The sequence below is a fragment of the Falco rusticolus genome, chromosome 1, assembly GCF_015220075.1.
Source record: "Falco rusticolus isolate bFalRus1 chromosome 1, bFalRus1.pri, whole genome shotgun sequence".
Lineage (NCBI taxonomy): Eukaryota > Metazoa > Chordata > Aves > Falconiformes > Falconidae > Falco > Falco rusticolus.
In genome coordinates, this window is record NC_051187.1 from 27,393,236 (window position 1) to 27,406,496 (window position 13,261).

The 13,261-nt window shown below is 40.0% G+C and overlaps 1 protein-coding gene across 3 annotated transcripts in view; it reads left to right on the plus strand.

The window, feature by feature from the left end:
• Positions 1–13,261, plus strand: part of GRK3 (G protein-coupled receptor kinase 3) — a 76,491-nt gene that overhangs the window by 40,869 nt on the left and 22,361 nt on the right. For all 3 annotated transcript variants that reach the window (XM_037375270.1, XM_037375268.1, XM_037375269.1), the window contains exons 4-9: positions 1,338–1,439; positions 2,505–2,579; positions 4,101–4,162; positions 5,381–5,432; positions 6,050–6,141; positions 8,887–8,986. In XM_037375270.1, coding sequence (XP_037231167.1) covers positions 1,338–1,439; positions 2,505–2,579; positions 4,101–4,162; positions 5,381–5,432; positions 6,050–6,141; positions 8,887–8,986 — 483 coding nt within the window. The remainder of the gene's footprint in view (positions 1–1,337; positions 1,440–2,504; positions 2,580–4,100; positions 4,163–5,380; positions 5,433–6,049; positions 6,142–8,886; positions 8,987–13,261) is intronic.

The following is a 13,261-nucleotide window of genomic DNA, read 5'->3' on the forward strand; positions in this document are numbered from 1 at the left end:
TTCTGTTAACCCCAGTGCCGCTCTTGCTATTGAAGCGTGGCTGGCAGAACAGCGGAGCCCTGCTTTGTGTCCCTGGAAGCCCAGCCAGCATGTTCTCCCTGTTTCAGAAGGAGATGCTCTGGTACATCGTTTGTGCAGGCTTTATTCTGTAGGCTGAAAGTACAGACAGCTCTGACGTGGCCTGTTCCTTCTCAAACAAGCACTGAATGAAATCCAGCTGGGTCTGACTCTGCTTTGGTTTTCTTGAGTCAGTGTAGGGGTCCAGAGCATGTCTGCACACTGAGATTTATTTGGATCCTGGGACCTCACAGGCTGGTGCTGGGAAGGTCTAGCATGTCAGAGCTGAGCATTCTCCCTAAAGATCTTGGACGGTTTTGCACATTCTGTCAGTTCTGGAAGAACTCTTTCCCTAAACACACTCCAAAGGACCCTTGGACTTGGTGAGGGCTTTTTCTGGAACTGGTTATCGGGTTTTGTTCTGTAAACAAACCATATGGGATTGCTGTTGCTTCACCCGGAACATGCTGACCTCCTGTATCACACCTAAAGAAATTTGATATATTTTGTGAAACTGTCTTTCTGGCCACCTTGAGGTTTCAAATTCAACATGTAGCTGAACTGCGTGAACATTTTGAAATGTGCTTTATATTTTTGCTTGGACATCTGTACTTACTGTGCTGTCGTTACCCTGGAGCAGGGTGCTTGGGCACTGTGCTGGCAGTGGAGAGCTCTCACCAGGTGATGCTTGCGCTGCCTGGATAACATTGCAACTCTTCTGCTAGCCCTGGGAGCTTGGAAAAAGGGCGCGTTTTGGTGTGCTGTGGATAGCCAGAGCATTGCATGAAATAATCTGAGAAAGGGGTCAGCACTCTTGAGTGTTAGAGGAGCAAGGTCAGTGCTCTGCATCTGTGAGCTGAGCAGAGGGGAAGAAAACCTTCAGAAAGGTTGCCGGGCACGTTTGCTCATCTTGCTTTCCTTGCACGGTCCAGTCTTCTCGTGCAGTTAACTTCTGGCTTCCCCTGCACAGGCTTGTACTCTGGCAAAAGTTAGATGGAGGAAAACATGCTGCTTTAGCTCAGTCCTTTTCAATTTTTAGAAAATAAAGCTTTGTAGCAATTTTAAGCAAATCGGTTGCCTTGCATAAAAATTCGAAGATAGAAGGGAAATCTAAGGTCCACTGTAACTGTGGTATTGCAGGTGGTTTTTTCTTTAAGTGTTAATTAAGAAAATAATAAAGTAAAATAAAACTTCAGCCAAAGTCATGTTTTTACCAAACAAGTAATGCAAAATGGTTAGAAATGTCTTCATCTAATGGATTGTTCTGTCTTGTATTGCAGATAAAAGAATATGAGAAACTGGATTCTGAGGATGAGCGTCTGACCCGAAGTCGGCAGATTTATGACACGTACATAATGAAGGAGCTCCTCTCCTGTTCGCATGTGTGTATCATCCCAGTATCATCCCAGTTTCACACTGCTCTTGGCCTTACTTGAGTAGCTGTCAAGCAGTGGTAATTCAATATAACTGCTATTTCATTAAGAGAACAATTAAGACTACTGATGAAGGAATTGTTGCTCACATACTTGCAGTGCCCTGGAATTCTGTTCGAAGTCTGTGGGGCTGGGTTTGGCGGAGTGCTTTCCTTCCTTGGGTTTTATTTTCAGTAACGAGGTGTAAATATTGGCGGTGTGTGCCGGGTTTTATTAAACTTGGTAATACGCAAAGGAAGTATTTGGAGATTGATCTGTTTTATATTTCTTCAAACTAAATCTCTTATTTTAAAATATGATGCAGTGAGCGCAGTTTGTGTGCATATATACTTGCACACATACACATACATTAACCAACCCCCCCTGCCCCCCAACCCAGCAACTACCCTGCCCCCAAAAACCTCAGAGATGTGAGCTGCTGGTGCTCTGCAGGACAGTTTGGATGTTGGACTTCGGTGTCTCTGAAAGCTCAGTGTAAAGGTTGAGATTTTGTTTAAAACTGGTCGCACAAAGATAGTTGGGTTTTGGGGGTTTTTATTATTTGTTTGGTCATAAAGCAGTCTTTCATACCATACTAGGGGCAGTACACTTCATAGCTTCGGTATGGTGAGTTAAAGGCTGCATTGTGATGGATGCACCTTTATTAAAGTCAATGAAAACAGACCTTTCCTCCAGCTGAAGTTTTGGCCCGTTGGTCTGTATTAACAGTTTCATTTGCTCTTATTTCAAAGAAGAACTTGCCGTGTGTTTTACCCTAGTGATATGGTTCTTTGGATGAAGGGTTTAAGCACTTTTTTGTTAAGCCTGCATTATTGGCTCTGTAGTGGTTAAACATCCATGTCTGCATCTGTATTTGCATGTTTCACAGTAATATACTTAAGGGGAAGCTATATCGCATTCATTCTGACGTACGCGTGTTTTTCCTGTGGTTAAAAGAAAACAGTACTGCACATCTTAAATGAAACTTCTTACATTTGTAACCGTTTGAAATACTTTTTTTTTTTTTCCCCAAAGCCTTTCTCAAAACAAGCTGTAGATCATGTACAAACGCATTTAGCCAAGAAACAAGTGCCAGCCAGCCTTTTTCAGGTGAGGTTAAGACAGTCTGTTCAAGTTTTCTTCATTTATTTGACAGTAAGTGACTTTGTACTCATTATTTCAGGAGACAGAATAAGTGGTACTGATACATACCCTTTGGTGTAATGGTGACACTAGAGTGTTTTTCTAAGTCAAATAAAAAATGCAAATTACTATTCTTACCTACAATATTTTTAAGCACATTTATGAAAACAAACTATACCTTGGTATATGAACAGAATAGTTTTTAGATTTATGTAATTTTAAGCCATTAAATGATTTATAGGAAATCCCTTTACATCAGGAAGATATACATCCTGTCAGGATAAACCGAACTGCATAGTGGAGAAATTGCCTTAACGTTTCAGTAATGTGAAGTCTTTTGAAAACATTTTTCCTTTTACTTTAAATTGTTGTTTATGTAGTTGTTGATGTGGAATTAAGCATGTCTGTGATCTCACATGTTTTTCTCTCTCTCCACAAGACAAAATCCAAAGTTAGCTATCCACACAGGAGTATCTGCACCATTAAAATTGTGATGCTTTCTAAAAAGTTTCTGAAATTCTGGATTGCCAAAAGAAAGTACGGGTTTAGCATATTCTCCATTTGAATATAAAAATAAATGGTATTCTGGGTCGTTTGTGAAATTATACATCATTTCTGTTGCTCTTTACTTTAGAAAATAAATGAGAAGTGGAATATTTCTTGTATTGTTACAGCTCTAATATACATAGATACAAGACAAGGAATTTAGATATATGCTAACTTTTATAGCTAGGTGCCTTAAAGCAGTGTGGTTTGGCACATAATGAACGTCATCAGTCGTGGCAGTGCTTGTGAGCTTAAATTTCTTTGATGTAAATCTTACATATTTTTATATATTGCAAAAATGTGCAGATTGCCTCTGCCTGATTTTTCTCACTGCTCAATGAACAGTTTTTAATGTTGCAATTAAGTGAACTGACAAAGTGATAGCTACATTGCTTGTGTTATATCTCACCGCTAATTGGGTTGGGATTGGAGATTGCTTGCATGCCATCACACATCATGAGAAAGTGTTTCTCTAGAAAAAGTCACTTGGGAATTGAAGGTGCTGGTTCTTTAGTAAGGACAGAGAGGAGAGAAGCACCAAGAAGATGAAGCCGGAGCACAACTCTGGGAAGTGCAGAATCCACAGGAGCGTCCATTTATTCTGTTTAAATATATTTGAAAAAAGGACCGTACTGAGGTTGTTTTGCCAGACTTCCTGTCCATGGGCAGGTGCTTTATACAGGTTTTGTACAGCACCCCCCACCCCCCCGGCAAACATTTAATGTTTTCTAGCTCCTGAAAGTATTTTATGTTTGACTTCAGGCCACCTGCTCAGGTTCCAAAAGCTGAATGAAGCTTAAATGCTTTATTGAGCCTTTTTCAAAGAAAACACAGTAAATGCTGTATTTGTATAGGGCCAACATGAGTTGTATGTCATGGGTTGTATTGCATACCAATTTATTGTACATTTAAATACTAATCGTGTTTCTTAACCCTTTTTAGCCATATATAGAAGAAATTTGTGATAGTCTCCGAGGAAAAATATTTCAAAAATTTATGGAAAGGTATGAACGTGACATATTATCTGAGCTTTCTTCTTAATGTAGCAGGGAGCCAGGTCCCTTGTGTTGCTGTAAAATAAGGCTAAAAATGTTTGATCAACTTAGTTTAATTAATAATGTATTATCAGCAAGCTCCTGCAAATTACTAGCTTTGATGTATATCATGATTAATGTCAGGGTGTATGACCGGAGAAAATTGTAAAGATGATAGATTTTGCTGTCACTCCATGTAGCAGTAATAACAGATTGCAGTTTGAGCTCAAAGGTTTAAAAATGCAGAGCTGTGTTCTGGGGGATATTCTTATGGGATATCCTCTTAGGAGAGTAAGAGAATCTGATTCTTACCCTCATCTTATGGGGATATCCTCATATGGGAGTATCCTCATGAGGATATTGTTATCCTCATCTTAGGGGATATTCTCATGAATAACTCTCTCGTGCGTGTGACTGAGAGACCCAGTCGTTCTGGGTAGTGTCTGGACACCTTGCAATTCAGCAGGAATGGTCTAGTAAAGACTAGGCATAGACCTGGTTCAGCTGAGCAGCCCCCTTAGCCTTAAGGGAGCTGCTCTTGCGTGCAGGGACTGTAAAGCATGGCTCTCGTCCAGCAGCAGCCAAATACACTGTGTGAAATGGTTTGTTGGTGTTCTGCAACCAAGCTGAAATGTGAAAATGCCTCCATAGAACTGGTATTTCTTGCTCTGAAAATCAAATACTTAATTATTCATGTAGAAATGGCAAACCATTGTTTTTGGCAACAGCTTGTGGTATTATTGATGTTTTTCCTATTTGAAGATAAAATGAGTTTAAAGCATTCCTTGGAGTATATGGAGGTTCATTAACGTAAATCAAGCTGCCTCTGTTTTCTTATAATTATCTTTATGTAATTTAAATGCTTGCTAGTTCCAAACTTAGTTGTTTTTAAAGATTAAAAACCATCTGAAAGAGAGCTGCAAGAACATACCGAGCACTTACCATTACAGAAATGAAGTTATCTGATATCCTTCTCTTGTAAGGGTGTAAAATATTAAGTGTGCACTGCCTAGAAATTGTTTTTCTTGGTGGGGGTAAGATTACAGTTGTTTGAAAGGAAGGCTATCATTTACTAAGTATTGCAACACGCCCTAGCACAAACTTTATTTTAAATATCAAGAGTCTTGACATTTACTATAATACTTTACACAGTAGTCTCAGACAACTTTTAAACTTCTTTTTCCACAGTGACAAGTTTACTAGATTTTGTCAATGGAAAAATGTAGAACTAAATATTCATGTAAGTACTTGCGAGTGTATTTATCTTGTCAAAGGCTGATACAGGAAAGAAATATGTTGGCTTTTGAATACTGCTTCTGAAAAGGTCTTATTAAGGAGTACGGTGAACGTTACCTCTCTGCTCTTCTATTCTTAGATGTACAGTCCTAACGATTCCTTTCTGGACGTCCCTTCTGCCCGTCTGGGGTTAAGAGCTTTTGATTTTTATAATAGCTGAAAAAACCTGAACTGCCAGTATTGCTGCTCTTTAACAGCCCCCGACGCCCTCTGTCTCCTTTTCCCCCCTACAGTTCTGCCATCCCCAGCACCCCTTACCCCGGCCTCTGCTTCTGTCCCCCTGCAGTGCTCGGTGACAGCGCTCTGTAACCTCACTGGGACTGACAGGTTTTGCCAGCGGCAGTCCCATCCGTCCTCTTTATACTTCGGACTGTAGTCCTTGCACGTTCGCTGAAATATAAACACTAAGGGGCTCCTTTTTCCAAAACAACAAGTGCTATATAAATTACAGTAGTTAAGTATCTTAACACATTAATAGATTACTTAAATTTTTTTTACAGTGAGTTTTTGAATGCTGAAAAATGAAGTCTGGTTTTGTTTTGTTTTGTTTTGCGTTTACAGCTGACCATGAATGATTTTAGTGTACATAGAATAATAGGAAGAGGGGGATTTGGTGAAGTGTATGGTTGCAGAAAAGCAGACACTGGAAAAATGTGAGTATATATACACACAGTTTATTTTAGAGGTAGTTGTAAACTCTGAACTAGTAAGGAAATCCTTCCAATAATTTCTTACAAAATCACTGGAAAGCAGTGTCACATAACTGTGTAGTTCTTTGAATTAAATTTTATCCCAAGAGGTTCTGATTTCTGGATCATCATTAAGTTTAGTTTGATATTTGATCGTGTTACGTGCCATGCAGTGGAGCTTCAGTCTAGCAGAGCTCTTAAGCACATCCTTCATTTAAATGGTCTTGTCAAAATTAATGGAAACTGCACATGTGTTTAAAATTAAGTATGTGCTTAAATGATTTCCTGGATCAGAGCCTGACAGTGCAGAACGATGTTCTTGTGGAAACCGTGGTGATTGTGCGAGGTGTTGCCTCTCGTCTGGTGAAGGTTGTTCTTCTCGCCACAAAGCGCATCACGTAGCTGGTGCTGATGAAGGGTCGGAGGATGACACAGGAACATGACCTCAGGGTTGTGCCTGGGCAGATTCTGAATGTGGTGTTCCAGATTTGTGTAATTGCATACGTTTCTGCCCTGCTGAGCACGTTTCACTGGCAAAAGCAGTGACCCTTGCTTATGTTTGGAAGATTATAGTTCCAGTGTTGAACTTCTGTTTAACAGAGCTCTCAGTGGGAACTCCAAGATCATCCCTCTGTGGGTTTTTTCTTTTCTTTTTCTGGACTTACTATTCACACACTTCTTCTGATCAGATTTCAATTTCTAGGCACATTGTGTTCTGTTTTGAACACCTAGGCATTGATTCAACAAACTGTTCTCAATATTTATCTGTGTGTTTATTTATTTACACCCCACCCAACCCCTTTCATCTCACTTTTTTCCTAACAGTTTTAGTCCAGGGACCATCCTTAAACAATTCTCTTCTAAGTAAGCATGGCGTGTTTGAAGTGCCAAGTCTCTGCAATTACAGCTGGCTTCACTGGCAGTCGTGTGTGCTTGGCATCCTTGATAATAATAAACTTCTAAGCTATTAACAAGTGGAAGACATCTTAATGTTGCAATCATGCTCAGTGTTTTTGCAGTGACTTCAAGTATTTATATTAATGCTATCACTAACAATGCTGTCTTTATTCTTGCTTTGATACTTTTTTGTCCATGTACAACTTGTCAATTTGTCCATGTACAAAAATAAACATTTTATTTACCTTGAGCCACACTAAGTAGTTGTCCACCCTGAAGCGGTAGCTCTCAGATCCCAAGTCGTTTTGATGTCTGAGTTTTACTCTGGCAGGAGGTGGATAAACCTTGGGACTAGCAAGTGAAGCAAAGGACAGTTTTTATCAGAGTATTTTTAAATAGAGTAAAGGGAAGCGAAATGTGGGAAAACCAACCTTTTTCAAATTTGAAGCAAACCTTTAGATTCGGTTCAGTTTCTGGGTAGAGGTTTGGTTTAGTTCTTTCTTAATCCAAACCTGTTTACCCATCCCTAATCCAGATCCCGTCCACTCTAGATGGCTGCCTCTGCTGCACTTACTGCCTGCAAGGAGCTTGGGAAGCCACCCCTCGAAGGTAAATGCCATCGGTGTTTCACTAACCCACAAAGACACACCTGAGGCTTCTTTCACATCACCTCCTTCAAGGACATTTGACAGGGGCCAGAAGTACCATGCAGAAAGCAGTCCGAAGGGGGAGGGGTAGCTGTGCTTTTTGAGCACGTAGATATCGAGATACTTGACTTGGACAAGCCTTCAATGGCCCCAGTCATTGCTTTGATCAGCGGTGTCAAAGCATAAATAAAGGGTAGCATGTAAAATGTTATTTATAGTCGTCATTTACAGAGTCCTCAGCAAGGGCACGTGCTGTGAATATATTCCTTGTTTTGGAAGCTTAAAATTCCAGTATGTTCACGCTCACTCTTCCCCCACTCACAACACTTGCATGTCAAGGAATGACGTGGCTTTTTTAGGGAGTGCAAGGCGAAGGTGACAGGAGGCCCTGTTTCTGTACAGAGCTGTCACAGTGTAGGCAGTTGATTAGCATTGATGCAGGGCTGTAACGTGGTGTTTTCCTGAGCGTATTTTAAAACCGGTGGCCTAAAAATCCGTGGTTGCCCATGTCTAGAAATCTTCTGTGCAGGAGCACACGTGTCCTTCTTGCTGTTGTCTAATAGTGGGCTCACCTAACATCTTGAAAAAATATCCAGACTATATTATATCCTGCTCTCGTTTGATGGTTGTTAGGGGTAACATTCTTTTTTGAGCAAAATTTTATTAGTTTATGTAATACAGACGGTAGAAAATTAAAAAAGCTTTCCTGTGTATATCTGACCTTTTTTGAGTAGAAAGAAAACTTAAAAAAATACCCATAAAACTCAGCATGTGTTCAAGATATTGCTTTCCTGGCAGAGCTGAAACTGTTAGAATTAAATGGAACTGTAATAGAGTCTGTTACTTAATTCATATGGCAAATCCTTGCTTGTAGGTATTAAGAACTGAATGTATGGTACATAATTCCTGTATGACCGTGGTTGCTCAAATGCAGAATTACTTGTTAAAGCACATTTCTCTGTTAGGAGGCTTCTGTTGAAAATATTTTAACTTGAGGAGATTTTTGAGGTTTCCTTGTTTAGTCGTGTAATGATGGTTTTAGTACCGGGTTTAAGTCTTTAAAGAGCTTGTACTGTAAATATGCATGGCATAACTGCTACTGAATAATACTGAGCATAGGAGGAAATTTTTTCTGATGCTTTTTCTGCATGGTTAATATTTTCAGGTATGCAATGAAATGTTTAGATAAGAAGAGAATCAAGATGAAGCAAGGAGAAACATTAGCCTTAAATGAAAGAATTATGCTGTCTCTTGTCAGCACAGGGGTAAGTATCATTGATTTGTTATTCTTTTCCTTTTTTTTTTTTTTTCTTTGCATATAATATAAAGGCTGTTACATATAATACATATTCTATCTATTTGGCTGTGTGACACGCAAAATTAAACCCCCCTGGAACCTTCCCCCTGGTTCTAGTAATGTGTCTGAAAGAAAAATTGAAAAGCAAGCTTGTTTTTCAGTTTGGGTGCTTACACAAGTGAGTGTCTCGGCTAAAGAGGCTTGAGGAGGTTCCCATTTCTTAGGTAATTGATTCTCTCCCCCTCCGTTTGTGGTTTTGTATATATTCTTTTTTCTAGTATTTTTATCTGAAACTTACCCAAAACATTAGGCTGTCTTGTAAAATAATTCCCTTTTCTGCTATAGTTATGTACTACTTTTGTAGTATATAGAGTGCTAGTTCAGAGAAGAACTTCAGTTACCTGTTCGCCCTCCCTTTCCTGTGACTTTGATATTAGCTTATCCAATTTTTCCTTTTTTTTTTTTCATATGCTTTAGCTGAGTACCTATCAAGGTGTACCAAATAAGTCTGCCCCTTTAGCATACAAGTCTATTTAAACTAGGAGTATCACTAATGTGCATAAAAAGCAACCCGATGGGCACTGGTTTCACCAGACCACGTCATGTTACCAGCAGAAGAGGAGTTGGGCAGCAGCCGCAGTGAGTTGCACTCGGACAGCTTCAGAGCAGGCTTTGAAGTGCCAGAGCCTACCGCGTATGCTGCCCTCATTCAACAAAACTTGACAATCGGCTTGTATCACCATGGTTACATGTGATGTTGGTAAAAAGGTTAAATTTCCTCGTGACTGCTGTGATGTAGGAATTAAATACTTGGTTTGCACGTCCCCTTTTCCCAGTGCGGTTAAAGCATGGGAAGGAATTGGCATGTGGTTTTGTTATAGGCTTGCACAACTGGTGTGCAAGTAGCGTACTGTCTGTGGTGCAGGAGGATTACTGCTTTGGCTTGCAAAATGGGAGAGAGCATAGGCTGTGCTTTATTCTCAGAAACAAGAACTGTATAGATTATAGACTCATAGAATCGTTCTGGTTGGAAAAGACCTTGAAGATCATTGAGTCCAACCGTTAACCCAGCACTGCCAAGCCCACCACTAAACCATGTCCCTAAGTGCCTCATTTACACATCTTTTAAACACCTTCAGGGATGGTAACTCCACCTCATCCCTGGCAGCCTGTTGCAATGCCTGACCGTCCTTTCAGTGAATTTTTTTTTCCTAATATCCCATCTAAACCTCGCTTGGTGCACCTTGAGGCCGTTTCCTCTTCTTCTCTCACCTGTTATCTGGGAGAAGAGACTGACGGCCATCTCGCCATAACGATAATTAATAATAATTCTCCTATTAACTTTAATTTGTGATACTGTTGCTCCAGTACTGAATGTGAATTTTCATGTCTAGCAATTCGAAAACAAAATTATTCGCAAGGATGCTAATGGTGGAGCCAGATTTCTTATATGATAGCACGTAGCTAGTCATTTAGCAACAAAGAAGCAAGGAGACCATTTGGTGTTTTTTGTGAAGGATTATCAGCTCATTAGAGTGTAACTTCTTTTAGATTCTCAGAAATTTGAGGAAGAGTTTGAAAAGAGAGATTTTATACAAAATGTGACCCATTCAGGTTAGGTACACCTGCCAGTGCAAGAGATGCTGAAGCATTCTGAATATGCAGAATTAAATAGGTTTGAAAGTGGTAGGGTAAGATAATTCATTTCATTCCTGAATATAAGCTCTTAGGTTTGAATGAACAGGATTGATGTGCTGCCCGCAACAAAATGGAACTGGGAAGTTCATCATAGCACAATTAGTCATTTAACAGGGAATCCAGATGTCTCTGCAAAATGCATAGTAACAGCTGTGCAGATTACACATACGTTTGTGTAATCATTTTTGTTAATCCACCTCAAATTTTGGCATTCACAACTACTTCTTGAGTAGAGAGCTCCCAAATTTGAGTACGTCATGGCTGTGTTGTGAGAATAACTTTTCATGGTAATGTTACAGCTCAGAAGTATGACAGACACCTCTACAGAGCAGAGGGAACTGCTTGGGTTGGCCTAATTAATAGAAAACTTGGGCTCAGCATTGCTTGGATTTGCCATGGGTATATTGACTTTGTCGCTAGCTGTTGGTGTAACCAACTGTGGCTGAGGTTTGTGTTTCCTCTCCTGCAAGATACAGGCATTGTCTTTCTCTCCCATAAAGATGTTCAGTCTGGAGGCTGGAAATGCATTTTGCAGTTCTTAGAAGGTAGCACTGTTGGGAAAATACTCTACTTTCTGTTAAAAGAAGAAAAAAATATTTTCTGTAATAGCCAATATTTGCCTAACTTTTGTTCAAAAATTGAACACTGAAATCGCTGAGACCATCGCTGCTGGCAGGCTGTATAAAACCAAACTGCCAAAAGGTGCTGTTTGTGGTAGGAAGTGGTTATTTAATAAATCTTTTCCTGGCAGTCAGGAGGTAGTCGTTCCAGCAGGCTGCTGCAGGACCAGGAGCCTTGCAGGGCTGTGCCTCCGCTCCACTGTGTCTTCCAGTTCTCTTGTTCTAGAAAAAAAAAAAGAGGCAGTTAAGCTGTCTTACTCAGCTCTTTTTGAGATAATTTGACTAATGACTGGATGCAAGGTTCCCTCCAAGGGATGATAAATAGGAGGTACAGCAAAAGTGAACAATAAAACATCCGAGATAATAAATCAAGTTGGGCTCTTTTGAGAGGAACAGGTATTTTGTTTTCACGTGTAACGAGATTTGTAGGAGTCTCGATTTCACTCAAAAATGGAATCTTTTCCCAAATCTTGATAGTCACTTGAAGGAATATCTGGGAATGGCAGATAGTAGCTTGGTGTTTTAAGCCTTGACTTGTACATCTCTCCGAGCGAGACCCATCAGAGCGAGCTCCCCTTTAGTTAGAAGTGCTGCACAGCTGCTCTACAGCATGAACAGGTTTTTATCTTTTTGGTGTCATTTCTAGGGTCTGCTCTAAAGCCGGGTGCTCGGGTTATGGGAAGGAGTCACAGTCAAAGGTTTCCTCCTAAAGTAATTGTTAGTGTGCTAACATCTTTAAAACTACATTCCTACAATTTTGTATAGTTATTATGATTATTTTTTTTTACCTTCCACATAATTTATTACCACTCATTTGTCTTCAGCATATTTTTTGGACTTAATCCAGGATTGTTTGGATGTAAAGGAACTGTTTCCGAACTATTCTTAGTTCACACATTGTCATACTGTCACTTTTTTTTTTCAGACCAGAAGTTTGATTGCAGGAAAGTAATATTATCTTGGGAAATTTGATTTATTGCTGTATGTTTCATTTTAAAAAAGTACCTATAGGTTTGTTTTATTTCTGTGCTGGAAAGTAGTCTTTTGCAGTGGTTTTTGCATCAGAAAAATATCACAGTACTACAATTCCTTCTCTCTGTTAAACGATGAGAAGGTAGCGATTAAATGAGGAAGGCTTACACAAAAATGATTTATGCATTCACAGTTGCACATGCAGATTTCTTTTCTTTTTAAAAATGAGATCCGTAAAAATATGGGCATGTTATGTTCTGGTATAGAAACACCCTTTTATTTTTCTGTGTATGGTGTTTAAATTCTAACACTAAATCCTTCTGAGTAATTAGATTGCTCTGAAGTTTTAGGAAGCCCACTCGGGGACACTTCTGAATTATCTAGTTGATTCAGAAAATTAAGTTAATAATTCTACTAAAGCTTTTGTTCTGAAGCTAAGTGGTGACTACAACAGTCTGTAGTTAGGAGCAATACAGAGTTCGTAAGGAGATGTAGTGTCTTTTGTTAGATGCCTTACTGCCTTGCCTACAGTCTCTGTATTTCCAGGACTGTTTAGCAATCAGGCATTTTTCGTGCATGTTGTGCAGGGTGTTTCAGACATGTGCCTGTGTTCTGCAGGGGGTGCCTTTGGAATTAGTATTTGCACAATAAATACAATATACACAGAATTTATAATATATACTGCATGCAATAAAACACAGGTTTGAACGCTACAGCAGGGGCATGGGAATCACTGGGGGTTGCAGTCAAGTAGATAAAGCTTTCTGTTGTAACCTTGCATGGCTTTGCCTTGTGGAAGTATGAACGGACTTGACCTGTCCCGGGGGGGCCGGTGTCCATCCCCTCCCTTTCCGCCCGGCCAGGCCGGCGAGGCAGCCCCCTGAGGCAGCCCCCACGGCCCCCCCTCTGCCCAAGGCCGCCGTGTTTTGCTGCTTCTAAATTGGGAAGGAAAC